This window comes from Macaca nemestrina, chromosome 4 (genome assembly GCF_043159975.1).
Source record: "Macaca nemestrina isolate mMacNem1 chromosome 4, mMacNem.hap1, whole genome shotgun sequence".
NCBI classification, from domain to species: Eukaryota; Metazoa; Chordata; class Mammalia; order Primates; family Cercopithecidae; genus Macaca; species Macaca nemestrina.
Genome location: NC_092128.1, coordinates 107,116,778 through 107,139,762, shown reverse-complemented (window position 1 = coordinate 107,139,762; position 22,985 = coordinate 107,116,778). Strand labels below are relative to the sequence as shown.

Sequence of the window (22,985 nt, the reverse complement as noted above, 5' to 3'; positions counted from 1 at the left end):
GGATAAGTGATTGAAAGGAGTAAAATTTTAAGAAAAGATTTCTATAACAGAATGTGCAAAATGGCAAAAATTCAATTTGTAGTGCTGAGTTCATTCATTGACTGAACTCAAAGTGCAGTCTCATATTTCCTGGGAATCTCAACATCAATACCCCTTGCCCTTTAAAATTTCATTTCAATTATTTCACTTCCTTGTATAGGCCAAGTTAATATCAGAGAGAAAACAGTTCTGTTGGGTAAAGAGCAGAGACTGGCAAAGTTTCGCTGGCTCTGTCTGACACCGCACAGACTCTTAATTTTCTGTTTAGAATGGCCCTCTGTGGCATAGACTCAACACAGCTGTATCAGAAAATGTCTCTCCATTTGTTTTCACCAACATTGTTACTTTTTTTCTTAGCTCACCGATTGTTTTGTTTTCTTTTTCCTAGAGCTATAGAACAGTCTGTGCCATTCAAAGACGTAGATTCAGACAAATACAGCGTTTTCCCAGTAAGTATTCTTAGGAATAACCAGATGTTCACTAACATCATATTGCTTCCTACAAATTTATTTCCTTTAGTAAGACAGGACTAAATTTCATTTGAACGCATTATTAATTTGATGAACAACACATCATTTCACAATTTCTTTTCTTTTTGGAGACCAAGTCTCACTCTGTCCCCCAGACTGGAGTGCAGTGGCATGTTCTCTGCTCACTACAACCTCTGCCTCCTGGTTTCAAGTGCTTCTCGTGCCTCCAGAGTAGCTGGGATTACAGGCGCACACCACCACACCTCGGCAATTTTTGTATTTTTAGTAAAGTCAGAGTTTCATCATGTTGGCCAGGCTGGTCTCAAACTCCTGACTTCAAGCGATCCATCCACCTCAGCCTCCCAAAGTGCTGGGATTACAGGCATGAGCCACTGCACCCAACCCATTTCACATTTTTTAAGGATTTTGTATCATTGTTGTGATACACAAGGCATTGAAGTAAATCTTAGGCCCAGACTGGTTTTGTTTCCATTTCCAGCTGGAATTCTCCATGAGGGCTATGGTTGCCTTGAAAGGTTTTGTGAATTATTTTGGAACTTCTTAAATCTACTTTAACTTACTTTTTAACGTGTGTGTGTGTGTGTGTGTGTGCATTTGATTCAGAACAGTTAAAATGTCAGGGTATTCTCTGTGAAAACCAACAACAAAGTAACATGTCACAAAGTCCCAAAAGGTTGGGAAATCTCAGATATTCTACTTGGGAATGGAGGGAATAAAAATATTATCTGGCGTTATTATAACTCTTGATTCAAATCATTAAGGTCAAATATTTAAACCTGCATAATTATCCATTTGGGTAGAGACTTTTAAATTATCCAATGACATTAATCATTTGGCCAAATAAGCCAATTGTTTTACAGCCTGAGAGGACTGATGGTTAATAGAGGGTTTTTGGGAAGTTGGAAGGGTCTGCTGTTTCTAGAGGTGCTTGTAGACACACATACATGAACAAACACATATACACAGAAACACAAGTGTGTACATGCACACACATCTACAATATGAATACACATAAACACACACATGCATGTACACGTGCCTCCATACATATACATTCACATTCACACAATGCACCCCCACACATGCACATACAAGCAAGCACTTAATGTCATACACACACACACATACATTCACATATGCACACACATGCACACACCCTACCACCTGTTATTGGCCCTGGTGTTATATTACTTGTCACTTCACACAGCATGTCTTATCATATTAATCTTAATTTTCTTAGTGCTCTTTAGTGATCCTAGATTGAATTTGAATTAAAAACTGCGGATGTCAATGCCATTCAGACAGCTCTGATTGACCTTCCTCATGGATAACATCAAAGCGGGCTGAACCCCTCCTGTGTGTGCTCTTCAATTTCAGACCCTGCGGGGCTATCACTGGCGGGGGAGAGACTGTAATGACAGCGACGAATTGGTGTACCCAGGTAGAAGGTAACTATTTCTGCTGGTTGCTGATTTTTGAAATTATCTTCAGAAAAGGAAACAGGAGGCACATTTCCTTCCCCCAGCCTAGGGGATTCCCACTTACAGAGAGAAGAGATTTTTGTGTTCTGATTGAAGTAAAGCTCAGTGAAGAAAGAACGGCATTCATTCGTTCATTTGTCCAAGAAATGCTTATCAGAGACCTACAATTTTCCAAGTACTTTGCATCATGCTGGGTGGTAAACAAAACAGAAATATGCCTCCTCTTCTGGAGCTTACAGTCAAGTGGGAAAAACAATCATGTAAATGGATTATCTTATTGTAGACACTTATCCAGCCTTCTGTATCAGTTCTCCATGCAGAATTGGGCCCAGAAATAGTGACCTCTCCCTCTGGGAGTAAGGAGGAGCCTCTAACGAATGGAAAACATGTCATACATTAGCCCTGGGCTGAGGTTCAATTGCATCTCTGGTATCAAAAAATAGATATGCTAGCCCTCGCCTTTGTTGTGACTATAGTGTGAAAGCATTGAATAAACCAGTTATTTGGGCATTTAGGGGCACAATGGGATGCAGATTTGTTCATTGTGTTCATCGGCACCGTTCCACAACAATGCGGTCCATGAATGTAGTCAATGATGAAAAAGACAGGATTTGGTCCAGAGCTTCTGGCAAATACCCAAACCAAGGTTAAAGCAAGGAAGCTGAATGGAGGCTTCTGATGTCACAACACACAATGGGATGTGACACTCTTCCATGAAGAATGCTGTTGCCTCGCCATGGCACTTAATGTAGCATTCATTCATTCATTCATTCATTCTTGAAACACAACCACTGAGAGACAAGCATATGTCAAAGACCAATGTTAATGTTTTTTTCTTAGGCCAGACAACTGGGATGTCCATCAGGATTCAAACTGTAATGGCATTTGGGTAAGCAACTAAATTCAGCTTGAACCCCATTCTCCTTTGTTCCTGCCTCCTGCAAAGTTCATCACATATTTGCTTTAGTTAGATCCAGGGAAGACTACGACAGCCTAAAGCAACTCTTTTCCTGCTGCTTAGAAGAGGGGTATAGAATCCTGATGATGCATGAAGATTGTCAGCGATGTCATGAGAGTTGAGTCTTTCTCAGTCATAGCCCCTTTAAGCCTTGCTTAAGGTCACCCACATCTAATCCCTTTATACTGTTTTGAACAGTGTGAAATTAAATGAAGAGTGATGTTAACAAAGTTTTACAGCAACCCACACAGCTGTTGGAGCAAACCACATGCTGTCCTTATTTTGTTGCAGCCATTTTTTTTCTGTTTCATAAGCCTACCCAGGCAGAGCAGAAATTACTCAGTATTTACCCTACCACTCACACCTTGAGGCATTTAATGCTGGTGTCCTAGTTTCCTATGAATAATGGATTTGCAGCTCCCAGGGGAAGAAAAGAGGCAAGCCAAACTAACACAGCAACAGCCTCAAGTTTGTGGGGTGTTAAGCTTACAAGATTTGAGGGTTCCTTTTGAAAAAAAGAATATCTACTTAAAAATACAAAATCAAATAGGAAAATGAGTAATTTTTAAAACAATCATAGAAATCATAACAAACTCCTGGAGTCTCAGAAATTCAGTTCCCTTTCTTTCGAGATCTCGTTTCTGACTTACCAGAAGTGTTTACATGGAAACATGTCCTGATTGCAGCCTGGCCTCCACTCTCCACCTAGAATACGCTAATGCTCCCAGTTACTCCCAGCACTCACATGGGCAAGGGCTGTGATGGGTCCTGAAGCTTAAGATTCTCTAACTTCAAGATATTATGTTGGTGCAAAAGTAATTTCAGTTTTTGTAATTAATGGCAAAAATTGCAATTATTTTTACACCTACCTAAATAAATTGTCTAAATTGCCTGTAAATAGTTGCTTCATTTATCTGCTTCAGTGAAGAGGAAAAAGTTTCCGTAAATATTTTCCTCTCTCCGGGACACTCACAGTCCAGGTTTGCACTAACAGTCACCTACTGTGTGCTTTCCAGTCCCATTGCCTCCAAGATATGGAAAGCATGAGAGACGGCTGTGCCTCAGCCCACACCACCCACCCTATCCCCTAGTCACTCTGCCTCTTCATGGAGAAGAAGAAGACATCTCCCCTAGAGCACAAGGTGACAAGATCTCCAAGTCAGCTCTTGCTCTGAAAAACCCAGGTTTAGTTGTCATGTTGGAGGACAAAGGGGACTAGTCAATGTGTGATGCCCTGTCTTTGTTCCATGGTCCCAGCCAGGTCTCAGATATGGTGTGCCATGCATATAAGGAGGAAGGCCAAGTAAGAGACTGTACTAGATCAATGGAAATCCACCATGAGCTCAGGGAGGCAAGATGCAGAGCTCATTATCAGTGATGGGAGAAGGACATATCACCTTCATACCTATCCCTTTCCACAGAGGAAACACCACTCACAGAACCACAACATCATAAACTCAGAGGGAGTCTTACAACCATGAAGTCCAACCTTGCCCAGACTGTGTCCTGGGGACCCCAGGGTTGAGTGTGATGTTAATAGGTTCTTTCATGTTTTAATGGGCGTGGGGAGCTCCAAAGACTGGAGAGTGAGCACGGTCTTATTAACACATTTCTGATCAGCAAGTGCTTTCATTTTGGAATACTATGAATAATCCTTCCAAGGACTAGCAACTCCACAAATGGGTAGCTTTACCTTTAGGTTTTAGGATATGCCAACTGTGCCAATTCAGTCCCATTCACAGGCCCAGTATTACTTCCAGGTTTCTTAATTTGGGCACTATTGATGTTTGGGTTGGATAATTCTTTGTTGTTGGAGCTGTCTTGCAAACTGTAGGATATTTAGCAGTATCTCTGACCTCTATTCACTAGGTGCCAGTAGCACCCCCAGCGAAAAATGTCTCCAGACATTGCCAATGTCCTCAGGGGGTAAAGGAATGTGCAAAATGGATCCCTTGAGAATTGCTTCTTTAGAAGCATCAATCTTAGGTACTGAAGATGTCAGGACACTTAGACCTCCAGCTCAGAGACTGTGGAATCCACCCAGACCCTGTGTCCCAGTCACTCAGTCGGCCCTCTATGCTCTGAGGGGTGAGACCCCCGGTCCAGGCACCTCTCCCAGAACCCTGCCCAGCATCTCCTTGAATGAAATGGTACAGTGTCTGGCTCTCTCTTTAGTCCCACCCTCAGTTCCTCTCAAGCGCGACTCACTCACACAGGGCGTTGCTATGTTGAAATAGGGGCTTAAGAGACTTTAAAGGGTTTTGTCTACTCATTTGCCTCTGTGCTTTTAAAGCCATTTAGGAGAGCTTAATATATGTATCTCATAAATTTAAAACCAAGCTGCTAATCGCATCATTTTTCTTTTAAAGGGTATTGATCCAAAAGATGGCATTCCATATGAGAAGAAATTCTGTGAAGGTAAGAATTGCAGATGTCAGTGTGGTTATAACAATAGAGTATTCTTTTCTAGTCTGAGTCAAACTGAAGTGAGCAGACCACCTAAGTCAGAACGTGCTCGATGCTAGGATTTACTCTATGCTGACCAACTTACATTTATTTTCATGACAGATCAGAAAAAATAAAGTATCTAAAAGGTTCAGAAAAGTAGGAAAGGGGTCAGAATCTTAAAAAAGCAAAACAATTTGTTTAATTGATGTTTTTACTTGAGGATTAGGTTGCAAAATGGATAAAAGAGCAATGGAAATCCAGCACTTTTCTGAATAAGAAAATAAGCAGCAGTCATAACTGACATTTTTAATCTTTTGCATTTCCCTTTAATTACACTACAAGGTCAGACACCCAGACTTCTACTGATGGGATGAGTCTCTTTGTCCACTAGGCTAAAGATGTGTATCTGAATGTCTGAATGACTTGAGAGAGACTGCCAGGCTATAACCTATGAGGGCTTCCCAAAAATAGCTGGGCAAAAGATCTGTGCTCTAAGTGCCCAGATGGCACAAACATCTGGGCCACCAGTTCCACTGGGGAAACCTCACCACCCCATACATGACTGAAAATATGCTCCTGGTGATGCCAACACTTGATGGTAACATCACTGTTTTATGTTTAGGCAATGCTTCTCTCCCCACTTTCACAATCACCTCATTCATTCATTCAACAGGTATTTTCTGAACAACGATTCCAATTCTAACCAACGGCTATACTTGGTTCTGAGTTTTCTTGGACAAAAAGTGTATAGTCTTTGCCTTCTATTAACTTAAAGCCTAATTGTCTTTAAGCCCTCAGAGGGCAGGAAGAGGAATAGAAAATGTAAAGGCTCATTACATATTTATGCAGTTTAGGAATATTTGTTGGATGAGTAAAGAATGAATGAACAACTAAACCAATGAATGAAATATATGCAGATCTAGGTGAAACCCTGGTGCAAAGCCTCTTAGATTCCCCCTACACCCTACGCTCCCTGTGCCCTCCACGATGTCCTGGGCCTCCTCAGTCCCCATTTGTGTGGTCAGATAGTGGTTTCCATGAAGCCCAGGCTGGGGAGTCACTGCAGTGAGGCTAGGCCGTCCTCTTGCATGACTTGAGGAGTTTGGAAGTGGAAAAAGGAGGCGCCTCTCTCTGCCTCTGGGAGGCATCAACTGAGTCAGGATTTTAAGGAATTTCAAAGAATGAGTTCACAGGTGAATGATTCATGTGGTTGGGCCTCAGAGTCAGATGAAGTGATTCTGAACCTCCAAACAAACAGGGCTGCATGCAGACCTTTCTATCTCCATCTCTCCATTAATCAGCCAGTATTGTCTATCCAGTGTTTTTGCCTGTATGAATTAAGGGCATAATATCCTTGAAAAATCACAATTTCTCCATAAGATCATTAACCCTTAAAGTGAATTGTAATGGACATCAGTGTCTTTTCAAGAAAGCAGTTTCCAGAACCAAAATTTAGGGCATATTTCTGCTTTCAGATAAAGCTTTGATACACTTATTCGTCCATCATTCACTCAAGATGTTGTACAGCAGTTTGTTTTATGCTAAGCTGGGAAACACACCTGCATCTCTACATCTTAGCTAGCAGCTCCAATGGCCTGGAAATCTCATTTGGCTCCAAAATGCTATGCCCCTCACTCTCAAACATGCAAAAAATAGTAATGCACTACTGTTAAAATGCTCGGTGCCTGGAATACACACAAGGGTATCTGCTTTTGTAACTACCCAGTCTGGAGGCTCCAAACTACTCGAGTGCATAAATAATGTGAATAAATTGTGCTGCTTAGGTTCACAGCCCAGGGGAATCATTTTGCTGGGAGACTCAGCTGGGGCTCATTTTCACATCTCTCCTGAATGGATCACAGCATCGCAGATGTCTTTGGTAAGTAATTTTGGCAGTAATCATTCCAGATGTGCTGGCCTTTGTTTTCGTTTCCCCTTGCTGTCTCTAAATGTGATGCCAACTCCACACAGGTGCAAATTTCCCTCTTTAGCAAAATCTGCCATGAAAGGCATATCCACAGTCATTTCAGTCCTAGACAAACGGCAAAAGGTTCCTTCTACTCACTTCCCCAGCCTCAGCCCAGCTGCTGCCAGGAACCCTGAAAGCAGTAGTGCGGAGTCAAGAAGGTGGAGAATGCACAGAAAGGACAAAGCCCACCGGGCCGGCTTCCCTGTGGAGGTCAGGATGAGGCATTCTGGGGCCTGTCCAGCTTGTTTTTCATCTGAGCAAGCAAGAAGCTCTGGGCAGAGCAGGCTGCTCGGCTCCTGATAGCCTCTGCTGTGCTCCGTGGAAAGCGTCAGGGGACAGACAAGCCCGCCATCCATTCCCAAAGAGTGATGAGACTGTCTGGGAGGGTTTTTTAATTTAAAAAAAAAAAAAGAAGAAGAAGAAGAAGAGGGCCACAAGGCAAAATTGCAAACAATGACAGACTCAGAGAAGGCAAAGAAAGGGGAAGGAAACCAACATTTATTGACTCTATATCAGGCATCAGGCACTATAAGAGAGATTTGCATGCATTACTCAGATGAACGACTCCTAAATATGGGGTAGACATATAATGGCAACTTTGTATATTACCAGTTCATCACCTGAGCACACACCTGCTGCATTATCAGGAGGGCCATTATCTTCCTCTCAAATTGTGCAAACACCTGGGGAGATTGTGTGGCAAAGGGTGGGAGCTGGAGGGTGCAGGGAAGGGCAGTCTGAATGCCACACACCCAAGCAGGGGGTACAGTGGTGTCAGATGGGTCACCTGCAGCTGGGGCTTCCTGTGGCCACAAGTTATCACAAGGAAATGTAACAAAACCTGTGCCTAGAGATAGCTACATACTTGGCAGGGCTCAGTGCAAAACAAAAGTACAGGTGCCCTCAGCAAAACTTGTTCAAAAGTTCCATTAAAGCTGCTAAAATATAAACACTTTTCTTTCTGTGGCAGTCTTCCTCAATATGTCATGGTATTTTCTTATTTACTATTTAATGTCATTCTAAAAAAATAATTAAATTTTTAAATTATTGGCATGAATGTTATGTTCATCGTCACATTATGCAATGCCAGTTTTACATGCCACTGTAACAGCACTGAACTCCTAGGCTGGTGGAATCACTAAAATTACACAATTCTTATGTAGTAGCTTGTCCCTGGAGGGTGCTTTGAGCTGCCCAGAAGACAGAAAAGGCAAGCCAGACTCAGGAAGGTTGGAAGGAAGAATAGAGGCTTCCCAGGAGCACAGGGTCACCAGACTGAACACTTCCTCAGGCCAGGAGATGCTTGGGGCAAGTACAGACCCTCCCAGGCACTGAGGCTTCCATCCTGAAACACTCAGGCCTGAGAGCTGCTGGGTTTCTCCTCCTGCCAGTGCTCCATAGGTCCCCAGGTAAGCCAGGAATCTCTCCTTCCCAGGGCCTGTCTCCCTAACCCACAGCAGTCAGGTGACTGACCCCCAAGAGTCTTCAAACCTCTGTGCAGGAACATGCTAATTATTTGGATGGGTAATGAGTTTGCCTCCCCTGCCCACCAGATGCCAGCACTGCCGGCTGGGGCAGGTGACAGCTGCCACCATGCCCAACTCCAATCCTCCTCTTGCCTGTGCCCAGATTCCCAAAAGGACCAAAGGGCAACATTGGAACACAGGCCTCCCCCATTGACACCATTTAGTTGCCACCTTGTTGGAGGGTCCAGCAGCTGCAGGGCAAGAAGGGGAAGACAGGCTGGGGAGTGAGTGGCCAGGAATCCATCTTGAGAGATGGCAGGAGGCAGGATCCAGAGTCGACCCCGTTTCCAATCCCCTCCCTCACACATACTCAGTTGGCCCATTGGACTTCACTCACATAACACAAATTCAAAAATAAGATTTTTAAGAAGTTCAAGATGGGACAGCACAGCATTAAACCCAGTGCAGGGCCCTTTCTAAGCAGAGGACCTCACGGGCCCCACTGTTGCACACACATAAAGCCCTGCCCGGGTCTGACACAGTGCACAGGGAACAGCAACTCTCAGCCTTTACTTCTGGATGGCCCTATCAAACAACACAATAAAAAATGTGAGGGCATTGCCACAACAGACTTGTCCCAAGAGCCACCCTGTCCGTTAGAGAAAGGAGTGGTGCCCCTGCCCTCGAGAAAGGGACATGGGCACAGTGGGGAAGCCCTGTCATACAGCCACCTATGGACGCGCTTCCCTCTTCCCTCTCCCAGAAAACTGAAACTGATCCAGAGAAATTAACCTGCAGAAACTATCATTTTTTTTTCTTTGACTTCCTCTTCCTAAAGAAATTGAATATGAACTCAAACACTCTCTGGTTGAACCTCTCCCAAGCCCCCACACTGGGCAAGCATAGACCTCCCTCTGTAAAGATGAGCAAATGGGGAAACATCTGGATATACATAAAAACTGCTCAAGAACACAAATGAAGAGTGCTCTTTTGAAAAATGTTTATGGGAGGAAAGACAGTGACATTTTGTAAAATGTTAAATTCAGGTTCTCAACAATAATTGAGAGGAAATTGCACACATGAAAAAGAAGAACTCGGAAATCAGGGAAGACTGCCTTGAGGTGAAACAACTATCTGATCTAAAAATGCAGCGGCAATACTGACTTGCAAGTTGGATGGTGCAGAAAACAGGAGAGCAAAGCGGTCAGGCAGCTGGGGAAATTCTGGGACTCAGGAGAAAGGTTAGATGTGAAAATCAAGATGGAAAGAGGAGAGGTATGCAGGAACGGTCCTGGCAATTGAATAGAAACTGCAGAAAAAGAAAAGACATCAGGCAGAGAGGAAGCTGTGACTAAATAAGTAATGCAAGATAATTTTCTTGAGTTGGGGAAATCTGTCTTCAGCCCACAACCCCCACAGCGTGCCAGGCCAGGGTATAAAATAGACTCTGTGTTCCCTGCTTTTCCTTATTTATTCTGAGGATAAAGAAAACTCTTGGAATCATCCTGCCCAACAAACCAACAACCGGGGAGCATACTAGGAGGGAAAACCCATCTGGCATCAGACTTATCTCTCAACACTAAATTTCAGGAAACAGCGGAACAGCCTCTCTACAGAATTTTAAGAAGGAAAAATTGTGTCGAAAGTGCTCTATACCAAGCTATTGTTCTCACATGAGGACTACAGAAGCTTATTCTCAGTCATTCAAAGACTTAGAAAACATACAAGACATATGCCTTCCCGGAAAAAAAATATTTTAAGAAATACTCCAGTCTCTCTAAGCATGATATTGCAAAAGGAAGCACACAAAAAAACTAGATATAATTACATACAATTTTCAAATGTGTACAAAGTCAAAAAGATTCACAAAATTAAAAGACAAATGTAAAGCTAGAATACTTACAAAATATAAGGCAAGATTTAAATCCTCTAATTAACAGAGTTTCTACATAGCAATAAGAAAAAAATCTAATTTTTAATGATCAAGAACATAACCAGTAGATATAAAAGTTTCGTTTTCAGCAGTAAGAAACATAAATTAAGATAACAATGCAATTCATTTATCATTGTCAAACAAACAAAGGTAAAGGTGATAAAGACCCAGTTTTAGCAAAAATATGGTGAAACAGGCATGTTAATTCACCAAAAAGAGATGAAGTTACTAGAACTTCTCTGAAAGGCAATTTGGCAACATGTATAAGGCAACATTAAAATATTTGTGATTTTTAACTAAAAATTTCACATCTGCAAATTTCACATCTGTAATTTCACATCTGCAAATTTACTTTTAAAATGATCAATTATCTGCTCAAGAATATATGTACAGGAATATTCATCACAGAAGTATTTATTTATAAGAGCAAAACTGAGGAAAGAAACTAAAAATCAAAAAATAGGGGATGTAAAAATATACTACATTTGTACAGTGAAATTTTGTGCAACCAGTTAATACACATATTAATAGACATTTATTGGCAAGAAATATGTTTATGATAATTGGTTAAGCAACAAAAGCAGGTTACAAAATAGTATGTATGAGCCAATTTTGTGAATATATGTGTGTCTGTGTGCAAACAAAAAAATAATTGGAAAGTTGTAGGTCTGCATGTTACCTACCACTGGCTATCTTTGGATGGTGGAATTATAGGTAACTTTTTTTTTTTTCTCATTTTTCTTCATTGAATTTGTATGTACCAAATATTGTGATTCAAAATTTTGGAGATTTGTTTGTTCTATTTGTTTTGGTTTTGTTTTAGGCAATAGCTAAGGAAACCAGTTAAGGAAAATCAATGCATTTTTTTAAGTTAATATTTGCAAAAGCCCTCTGAGGTAGGTGTTTCTACAACACAGCCTCGCTTTACAGATTCTCAGAGAGATTGAGTGGACTGCCCAAGGTCACACAACTAACAGGTGGTGGAATTACTGCCTGTCAGCATAATCCTGAACAAGCTGCTTAACCAGAGACTCTGTAAATGATGATAGTAACAGTGTCAGGAAAGGCCATGTGCTTCAATGAGCCTAAGGGCTATGAAAATGTTGTGGACCCGTATGTTGAATTCCAACCAGACAAAGTAGATTGACACCTGGCTCTGGCAGTGCAGTGGTGATCGTTAATGAGGCTGCCTGAAATCCTTGTACTTGTCCTCCCTGTTCCTGCACCTGGCCTCAGAGGCTGAGGAAAGGAGTGTCTCTCTTCATAACCTGGGGCCCACACTCTCCAGGAGGACAGTGGCTCACTCTGCAGTGTGCTGATTCTCCAGGAAAAAGAGGGGCCCACCCAGCAGATATTTTAAGAAAATCACTCCAGCAAGCCCAGCAGCTGGCCCTATCCTAGAGACTTAACAAGTAAAATTTAGATTGTAATAGTTTTCATCTGCTGTTTGCAGCAATGAACTGATTCAAGTGCTGTCGAGCAGCATTTGTTGGTAACGGTTTGGGTCACTCCCCACTCCCACGTTTTGGCAGTAAATTGTTTTGAGAAATGCTTATGAGAATAGGCTGATGAGAAACCCAAATCAGGCATAACCGATAATTGGAATTCACCAGTCTTATCAATATGGTAATAATGCTATGGGTAGGAGGAACAACACTACAGTTTTAGTGTCATGTTGTCACCTGTTTTAAGCCCCTGGTGTTCTGGGGTTATTAAAATCTCTCTAGATTAACATTCCTCTCCAAGCTAAAAATTGGCCCAGCAACTCTCAGCCTGGCCACTTGGTAAGAAAAGGAGGCAGGACAAGAATAAGATATCTATTTTGCTTAGGATGTTGATACTGAACATGAAGCTTTATCCCCAAGTTATTGCCGAAATGATAACCACCAACCACTCCAAATTTCCAGTGACTTAAAACAATCATTTCTTCTCACCCGTGCATCCAGGGGTGGTCTGGGATCAGCAGTTTTCAACTGAGCTATGTTGGTCTTGGCGCAAAGCTTCAGGTTGGGCCCAGGTGTGTGCCACGTGTCTCTCATTTTTATTGGCTGGGCAATCTATCCAGAGCGTCTGCTTGTCATGGTGATGTCAAAGTGCAAGAAGGCAATCCGTGCCCTGTCCACCATCAACCCAACAGCCAAAGCCGGTCACGTGACCACAATCAAGCTAATGGGGAAGGAGGCGTGACTGCCCAGAGTGGGAGAAGGAAGAGAGTAAATATGCTTTATTGTTTTTATCTAATTACATATGTTAAATATATGACTGAGAAAAATGTGAAAATACAGAAATTATTTGGAAATTGTTAAAATTCCTCCTTAATACTACCACCCAGAGAGAGTCACCTTAACATTTTGGAGTATCAGGCTTGTTTTGAAATATTCTTTTAATATCCTTTTTATTTTTTAAAAAAAGTTAAAATGCCAATAATAGAGCCAATTTTAAGAAGTAAAAAATAACCCCACCATCTTAAATTTTTCACAGTATTTTTGCACTCTTTCCAGCACTCCGCCCCATGTGCATATATGTATATATGTGTATTATATATACACACATCATGCTGTACAAGAAGAGCAAGTTTGCAGTTGGCAGTTCTCTTTTTATTCAATCAATTCATAGGTATCTTCCTCATTACGACTTTGTTTTTATACTCATTATATTTATTGCTGTTCCATAATGTCCTTTTCAGGGGCCATGCAATAATCTACTAAACCACTCACCTATAGCAGGATGTTAAACTGATTCTTTTTTTTTTTTTTTTTTTTTTTTCTGGAGACGGAGTCTCGCTCTGTCGCCCAGGCTGGAGTGCAGTGGCCGGATCTCGGGTCACTGCAAGCTCCGTCTCCCGGGTTCACGCCATTCTCCTGCCTCAGCCTCCCGAGTAGCTGGGACTACAGGCGCCCGCCACCTCACCCGGCTAGTTTTTTGTATTTTTTAGTAGAGACGGGGTTTCACTGTGTTAGCCAGGATGGTCTCAATCTCCTGACCTCGTGATCCGCCCGTCTCGGCCTCCCAAAGTGCTGGGATTACAGGCTTGAGCCACCGCGCCCGGCCAAACTGATTCTTTTTTTTAATTTAATTTTATTTATTTATTTTGCTATTATGGAGCATTGTCCTTTTAAAAAAAAAAAAAAAAAAAAACTTCCAACTTTTAGACACTATTATCTACAGAATCTCTTCATTTGTGCAAGGAGTCAGCCTAGGTAAGAATACCAGGCTTAGCCAATATCCATGAGGTGTGTTGAGCTCAGACACCTCGTGTTTCCATTGTCTGGTTTTTCAGGCTTGTGGCAAGTGTAAACAAAATATCAGTCCTAACTTAGGTAAAAATTCTAGAGTCACATCTCTCCAGGCCCAGCAGCATAGCACTGTTCATGTGTCAATTAATTCAACAAATGCTAGCCAGGTCTACTATGTGCCAAGCCCTGTGATGGGACTGATGACAACGGGGAAAAGGATGGAAAGATCCCTGGTGCCCATAGAGCTTAAAACCCCATGGGGCAATGCAGACGAGCAAGTGGCAGCTCTAGAGCCATCAGTGCTGTAGTGTGCACACGCTGCCCCGCAAACTGGAGGAAAGGCTGCCTGAAGGGAGAGACGCTGTGTTCAAAGCAGAGGAACAGAGCTGGAGGTAGTTGGGTCCCAGCCAACATAGGAAGGAGTGCCCTAGCAGAGGAAAGAGCACAGGCAAAGGCTCGAAAGCAAGAGAGTCCAGCCTTCTGAGAAGGAGCTCGGTGCAGCTGAACTGAAGCTCATCCAGCACCAGGTGAGACAAGAGCCTAGAGAAGTGCATGGGAGGCGGATCTCAAAGGGCCTGGAGTTTATCCTGAAGACAAGCAGGAGCCATTGAAGGGTTTTAAACTGAGAAAGGGGCAGATTTGAATTCTAGAACATTTACTCTGATTTCAGTGGGCAGGATGGAATTATTTGGTTGAAGGGGAGAGAGGCGAATCAGGCAGCAAGAGCAGCTAGGAAAATTCTAGTTGTAATTCTAGTGAAAGTGCGCTAAGCTGGAAAAGTACAGAGGGGAAGAAACAAGATGGACAAACTCAGAAGCTGTCTGGATTCAACAGTGGATGATGCACCCTTCCCATCCTGTATACTTGATGAGGGTTCCTCAAGACATCACCCTATCCCAACCAGATGGTTCACCGGGTTGGGGTTGACCTTGGGCTGTCCCCCGGCATCCCTGCATCTGGGGGAGACTGCCTAGAGCTCATTGCCAATTGCAGGTCTTCCCACAGAGTCTCAGCCAGCCTTTGGAGACTACTAAAGAGCCATCCCTGCTAGGAAACTTCTGGTGCTTTTTGTCCCTTTGTACCAGACCCCCCCCCCCCGACCAGCTCCTAATATTAATAGTTATGGTGAGAATATAATTTATTGTCCAAACTGGACACTTTGAGAGAAGAGGGATCGCTACCATAATTATGCCATGACAACAGGCATTAACCTGGGCTGGCTCAGACAAGACTAGATGTCTATGTCTGGCCACCCTACTGATGGAAGGAGAATCACGTAAGCTGACTCCATAGTCATGACAGTGCCCAGTGGAGAATCTCAAGCCCCTAACTTACATGCAGAATAATCTCAGACATTGACTCAAACAGACTAGGGTTCAAATCCTGGCTGAGCCACCTACATTCACTTCTTTACTCTGAGCTTTAGTTTCCTCATCTGTAAAGTATAAATAATGATGACTATCTTGTCAGAAATTGGGAATCATTTCTGTAACAGGATGTTAAAAATTGGACTATTTATTTCTACCTACATTTTAGCCAATGTGGACAAATTATTCCCACCTTCCCACCATCATATTTCTTCCAAGTGAAAGATGAGACCGTGTCCACAGAACCGGCAAAGGAAGGGAGTGAAGCCAATTCCACAACCTGTCGCTTATCTCCAGAGTCAAAGGTCCAGAAGAGTTGAGGCTGGGAATGGCCAGTGTCAGAGGGACAGTGGGGCTCAGCTCTCCCTGTGGGGTAAGGTGGGTGTGCTTCCCCTGCACCGTAAAGATGCCACTAAGAGAACTGGATAGGGGTCTGCAGAGACTAACCCCAAGAGGACTGGTGTTGGACACTCCCATGGGGAATGTAAGAGCAATGACCGAGGCAGCAGGACAGAAAGAGCATGGGCCCTGGACGAGGACATGAGCCCCAGGAAGGGAGAGCTAGCCTGGGCCACTAGACATCCTGCAGAGGATGGCCTGCAGGGGCAAGGTGACTTCACAGGGCTTAACCTCCAGCAGAGCAGGGCTGAAGCAGCAAACTTAAGTGACGAGTGGGGTGCAGAGAATGCACTCACTCTACCATGGCAAGTTCAGTCACCCGTTCTCCACAGTGCCTCTCAAGAGCCCCACGACAGCCCTCATTGTAGAAAGTCAGCTTTGGATATCTGCCCAGCTAGAGGCAATCACATCTGACTGTACCTCTTCTCCCTCCACCGCAAGCCTCAGCCAGCAAGTGGAAGGAAAATCTAGCCAAGTCGACAAAGAAAGTGGACCACATTCCCAATGCTGAGTACAGATGGCCAGTCTCAAGTCCAGGGTGGACAGGGAGCAAGAAGTTTTACTTAAAATTGTGAAGACTGAACATTTTTCTTTTCTGAAATGGAATTGAATATAACCAGAAGAGTATATGTTATCTGAGCATGAGCACAGGCATAATTGGGCTGGTCTGGATTTTCTTCCAGGGCAAGGGATGAATTAGCACCACAGATGAGTGGGCAGTGGGAAAAAGGAAGGAGTTGTCTCATAGCACCCTGTGGTCCTGCCTGTCTCATGTGCCAGCGAAAGACCTCAAACTCCAGCAGGAGTCTCCCTTGGGGTCTGATGATAGGAATGCATGTTACAAATCAAGACCCTTCAGGGAGCCCAGACATGTTTCGTTCCATTCCTTTGCTGCACCGAGGACCTGATCATATTGTCTGGCAAGCGCAGTAAATGCTATAGAAAAACAAGTGGGTATTGTTTTATAATGGGCCCTTGTGCCTTCTATGAGGCTACTTGATACTTCTTTGCCTTTGTCTCCCTATAAGGCAGAAAACACGTCTGTGTGTACATGACCCCATCCCAGCTGTATCCGCTGAAAAGGAATCCACTGTCGGGCATTCTCCGTGCAGTGGCCCCTCTTCTCTCCTGCTCTTGCCATCCTCTGCTTAAGTAGTGGGGCACCCAGGAGTCCTGTTTACAGCTAATTAGATTAGGAGTGTATTCATCTGGAAAGATATTTGTAGTTCAATAAAGACAGTATGAAGACTCTCTCTCATGGTTCCACAGACACGAAGGGTTCTGAGTCTCATTCCGACCTGTCTGCTCCCTTTCTCCTTAAACAACCTGAGCTTCTCTCTGAAATATCTAAACCTCAGTAGTCAGGTTCAAATCGACCTACTCAAACCACAAGAAAGACCTCAACTTAGAAAGATGTCAAAGGAAGACGAAGAGCAAATCCAAAAACACTTTCGTGCTGGTTTTGTTTTTTTTCTTTTTTTCTTTCAAGGGAAAAAACAATCGCTGCTTGAGTTGTTTGTTGAAAAAGAAGAGGAGGTGGAAAGATCATTGAGGCCAGCAAGGGATGCTGCCCTCCTGCCTCTTCCCCCATCTGTTCAAAAATTATTTCCAAAATATTAAATGCTGCATTTCACTGAATCAGAATTGCATGATGGGCTGGGGGAGGGGGCGATGAGAGAAAAGCGATTCTGAAATACAATTTCCCAAATGTTTATTTTGCTAGCTAAGGCTGTTGCCGATCCTATTATAAAATCTTTGCACGACCCCTGGCAGGCTGTTGTCTGTAGGGTAAGTAGACGCAGATTGAATTTCGTGCTGTGTCAAGGACAAAATGAATCCTTAATCTAGCTGCTGAAAATGCATATTCACTAGAGAGCAAAGTGGCTCCATCTCTCAAACTTATATGCACTTCATTTCTCCCATTGAGATGATTTTGTATATCAGGTTTGGCTACTCTTTATTAACCCACAAACAGCACAGGCAGTATCGAAGCTCTCACCCTACTCTCACTCACCCGCCCTGCTTCCCGCTCTCTGGATTTATCACTGCACATAAAGCCTCCCTTAAGCACAGAGGAAGATTTTCATGATGCATACAAAATATGGAAATTCTATCTGAGTTACCTTCGTGTCGACTCCAGAAATATCTAAGCATTATAGTGCTTTCTTATTATATTTTAAGATGAAGAAAAGCTATTGTTTAGTAAAACTGGACAAAATTACATCTTGTGCTCCTCAGCCATCTTGCAGGCTAGCGGATTAAAGATGCTAGGTAATGAGGAGAGAAACCTCAATCCTAGTTACTTCTCATTGATTCTGTCAGAAAAAGAGAGTTGTGTTCACCATGGTGAATTCTGCTCTCCAGTAGCAACCAGGCCACAAGAGACAGAATGTTCTTCCGTTTCCTTTCCCTGTTCATGAACAGGCCAGACGGGCCGTTCCTGAATTCTGATCAACTCGACGCCCTTCTCTCCCTACTCAAGGTGAGAATCCGGATCTCTCACCTGCCAGCCATGTAGGGTGCACTCCCAGGTTCATTGTTCTGAAAACATCCACCATCTTGGCCCTGCTGCCTTCTGAGAGAAGTAAAAAGCCAAAAACCAGTCATTATGAAAACTACAAGAGGAAATTATTTTAAATTCCATATTTCTGAAAAGCATTTATAATTACTCAGCCCACACACCTGCTCTGCCAGTACATGAAATACTTCTGTATCAGAAAGCAGTGTGAGTCCGTCAATGCCTGTGCTATCCAGCCTGCTGCTGCAACTAGAGGACAATCTCTTGCCCCCTGGTTAATTATGTCTGTAACCTGCTTCACTCTCCCCCACATTCCTTAGCCATCAAATGGAGCTCATGAAATTACTCATCACAGGGGAAACACCTAGAATCTCAAGTTCATTGGGATATGGAAAGAGAAAATTCCATCATTTAAAAATAATGTTGGGTGGTTGGAATTAATTGTAATACACTGTTCATTCATTTTTTTTCAACTAATTCCTTCCATGCAATTCCTTAGAAGGAGTGGGAGTAGGCAGAGATTATCCAGCCCAGCTCTAGTCAAATATCTAGGGGGCAAGACTGGATTCTACATAATTTCCTAGGGAAATCATACAGAATTTCTACTCAAGGAAATGGTTTGGAGTTTGGGCAGAGTGATGAGCTAAACCACAATCCTGGAGGAATATAAGGAAAAGCATGCATGAAGTACAAAGTCCAAAGATTCCAGAGGCAGAAACTGAGGATAGCATCGCTAAGCCTGACTGCTAAAGAGCTCAAAGGAAAGCAGAGCAGAAAGCAGCAAAGAGGTCATGATCTCATGTTGGTAACATGTATTTCAGAGCCAACAAGAATGAGTAGATGCATCAGCATTTCTTAACAGGGCAGGATATGGGCTCAGCTGTGGTCACAGAGTCCCAGATTTGGTGACTTAAGATGAAAGTGTTTCCTTTTATGTAGTAATCCAGAGGGAAGCAGTCCAGGGCTGGGGGAAAGTTAGATCATCCTCAACATGCAGCTTCCATCCTGGGGTCCGAGGTAGCTGCCCCTAATCCTGCCACCTGTCACCTGGAGAGAAGAAAAAAGACCAAGTGAAGGCACATACATCCCTTGGGAGAAGTTGGCACGATGGTGGTAAATATCACTTCTTTCTCATACCCCATTGTCCAGAACTTAGTCATATGGCCACACCAAGCTGCAACAGAGACTAAGAATTGCAGTCCGTGGCTGGGCAGCCCTATGCCCAACTATCACTGTTCTATTATTAAAAACAGAGAAATAGATAAAGGTGGATAACTGGGGCTCTGGAGGTGAAAAGTACCAGCTCAGCTTCAGAAAATGTAAAGTCTAGCTGGGAAGATAAATAAGCTCACAATAATTAACAATAATAATAATAATAATAACAACATAAAGCAAACATTACCATGTGCTTACCAAATACCAAGTATCCTATTTAGCATTATCTTATTTAATACTTGCAATGGTCTGAATGTTGGTGTCCCCCAAAATTCATATGTTGGAACAAATACCCACTGTTAGTATGACGAGGTGGGGCCAATGAGAAGGGATTAAGTCATCAGGGCTTCATCCTCATGGCTGGGATTGGTGCTCTTGTAAAAGAACTCCCTTGCCCCCATGTGAGAATGCAGCAACAAGGCACCATTTACGAAGCAGAGGCCTTCACCAGACCCAGATTTGCCAACACCTTGATCTTGAACTTCCCAGTCTCCAGAACTGCGAACAATAAATTTCTGATGTTTATAAATTACACTATAAGGTATCTTGCTATAGCAGACTATGGACTGAGAAAATATAGCAGAATATGGACTATAGCAGGAAAGGGACTAAGACAATACTGAAATGACTCTACTATTATATGTATTTTATAGATAAAGAAACTGAGACTTAGCAAGTTTAGCTAACTGACAAAAGGTTAAACATGGAGCCCAGACACAAACTGAGTCTGTTGGATCCTAGAGTAGAGGTCAGAAAACTATGGCTGTTGGGCCAGACGCTGCCCTCCCTGATTTTGTAAACTAAGTTTCACTGGAACACGGCGATGCCCATTCATTTATATATTGTCTATGACAACAGCAGAACTAAGCAATCACGACAGAGAGAAAGAGAAACCTCAGAGGTTGGACTCTTGGACCAGCAGAGGGTCAAAGAGGAAATGCTCTACTTTTTCCCTGAAAATGACTTATTTCACTGAAGTTGAATGTGCATCGAATAAGCATCGTACCAGACCAAACAGCCTACAAACCTGAAATATTTACTGTCTAGTCCTTTATAGAAACGGTTTGCCAGCCCCTGCCCTAGTGCTAGAGGGTTAGGTGCAATCAGCTAGGCATGCACAAGCTACCATGAGACCTAGAAGAGGATGCCTAAGAGAGAAAGGCCAGGGCAGGCGAGGAAGGCTCTGAGAGGAAGTCCAGATGTAGCCAACTCTTGGCTGTTGATTAGCAACTGAGCAGTCAAGACAGTGGAGCTGGAGGAAGAGCTTGTGGAGAGACCTGGAGGTCTGAGGTGGTAGGGGTAGGTTCAGGGGGACCCAGGTTGTTGAGGGGGGTAGGAGAGGAGGGCTGTCAGGAGAGGTTGGGGACATGGAGATTCCTTGTGGTGGAGGATGACATTGAATAGCTACAGAAGCCTGCAGATTAGGGTTTCCCTTCGTGGCCAGTCATTGCAGTCATGTAGGGCACTTATTCAAAATGAGATTCTAGGGCCCCACCACAAACCTACCCAATCAGGATCTGTACTTCAAAGAAGCTCCCTATGAGACTCTGGGAAACACTACTGAAGATGTAGGAAGACAGTGAGGAGGCAGGGCCCCCGGCCAGAGGTTGCTGCAGTCACCCGGGGCCAGCAGATGTGTATGCCCAAAGGGGTGGAATGGCAAGGTTTTGGGACCGCCTCTTGGTATAAAGTGAAAGAGAGGAGAGAAAGAAAACGAGATCGTCATTTATGATCACAGTCATGGGGAACAAGAGCCCAGGTCAGTCCTGGTGAGCAGGTGGCCCCAGTGAGCTCTTCTCCACTTTCCCCTCTAACTTGACCTTGGACTTCCGGTATCAAATTCCAGTTATTACCCCCCAAAAAGAAAAACTACCCATATCCCAGACAAATTGCAGTCTGGCTGTTTTAGAAATGACTAAACTTTTACAGAATCAAAGGTATTAGAAGAATCAGCTTCGAGGATGTGTACCTCTTCGTGATCATTTCTGGCCCTTGGAGGAATTTGTTTTTTCTGTTTGTTTCAATGGCCTTAGAAAAGAATTGATTTGTGGTTATCTCTGTATATGAAGAGGATATTTTATACTCTTGTTTTCTTGCTTTTATGAATCTAAAAAAAGTTATTCAGTCACCCTGGGGGGGGGGAAAAACAATGGAAGGAAGGGAATTCAGTAGAAAGAGTTTAACTGTACAATGCGTTCTCATTTGGTATGCGGCAGTGAGAGAAATGCATCCCTCGACTCATTCATTGAATAAATAAATCATAGAGTTAGAGCTTAAGTAATAAATAATAGAAAAGGAAAGGAAAGAAACTAAGAGGAGCTGACAAGGTAAAAATAAATAAATAAAAAGAGCTACATTCAAGCAAAATGATGAAACATAGAGTATTATTTGCCATTTTGTCCTCTTTGTATTTACATGTCATATGCTGCTAGAATTTTTTATTTGATTGTTTATTCACTGCCCTCATAAGCTTTTGGACTGGCAGAGGGTCGAAGAGGAAACACTCTACTTTTTCCCTGAAAATGACTTATTTCACTGAAGTTGAATGTACATCAAATAAGCATCGTACCAGGTGCTGAGCAGTTATTGCTACTGGTCTGCTGGTGTGTAGTATATTTTAAGTCACTAAATTTGGGGGCTACCTGTTACATGAAAATGTATAACTGCAATGCTTGGTGTTTGTTGGTCTCCTTTGGACATGACATGATGAATTTAGCCCTGGGGTTTTGCATGCGGTGTTAGCAATGCTGGAACTATTTCCCCCTGGCCCCTCTGTGCTTGATTCTCTCTTCCTAGCCTTCCAGGACTCACACATTAGATAAGGAATCTTCCTTCAAGATTCCTTTCTTGAAAGCCCCAGATGTGGGACAGATGTCCCTTCTATGTACTGACACAGTACTCTGGACTGCCCTTCATACGACTAACAACCAACTTTTATTGAGTTCTTACAAGTCTAAATGTCATGCATAGATTATCTTCTTTAATTCTCTCAACCACCCAATGAGATAGGTACTATTATTAAGTTATTTTTATTGGTAATGAAACTGAAGCACAGAAGGGTTAAGGAAAGAGTTCTAGGTTACCCAGATGGGAAGTGTTTATTGTCTGTGCCTCTCTAGAACGGTGAGTCCCATGAAGAAGGAGCCCACGGCTGCCTGGGATGATGTCCAACAGAGTGCCCAGCACAGTCTGGTGCCTGATGTTTCTCCCTCTCCCCTCCCCTTCCCCTTCCCCCTCTCTCCACCCCTGTTTTCCTCTGTGTGCCTCTGTGTGTGTAATGAATCATAGGGCCACAGGGACTTTCCCTCAATATGAGACTCATCTCACTGCAAGGGAGATTATATGGTTTACAAATCAAATGCACAGAGTTAAATTACTTTCTTGAAGTTGTCTATATTAAATCCTTAGTTTATGAGAACTGTGCTACCTAATCCAGTTAAGCCTGAGATGACAGAGGCAGAAACC

At 43.1% G+C, this 22,985-nt stretch overlaps 1 protein-coding gene across 2 annotated transcripts in view; it reads left to right on the top strand.

Annotated features, from left to right (window-relative positions):
• LOC105475872 (acyloxyacyl hydrolase) overlaps positions 1 to 22,985 on the top strand; it is a 206,135-nt gene that overhangs the window by 92,724 nt on the left and 90,426 nt on the right. For both annotated transcript variants that reach the window (XM_071095041.1, XM_011731433.2), the window contains exons 7-11: positions 428 to 488; positions 1,908 to 1,978; positions 2,852 to 2,900; positions 5,339 to 5,387; positions 7,202 to 7,296. In XM_071095041.1, coding sequence (XP_070951142.1) covers positions 428 to 488; positions 1,908 to 1,978; positions 2,852 to 2,900; positions 5,339 to 5,387; positions 7,202 to 7,296 — 325 coding nt within the window. The remainder of the gene's footprint in view (positions 1 to 427; positions 489 to 1,907; positions 1,979 to 2,851; positions 2,901 to 5,338; positions 5,388 to 7,201; positions 7,297 to 22,985) is intronic.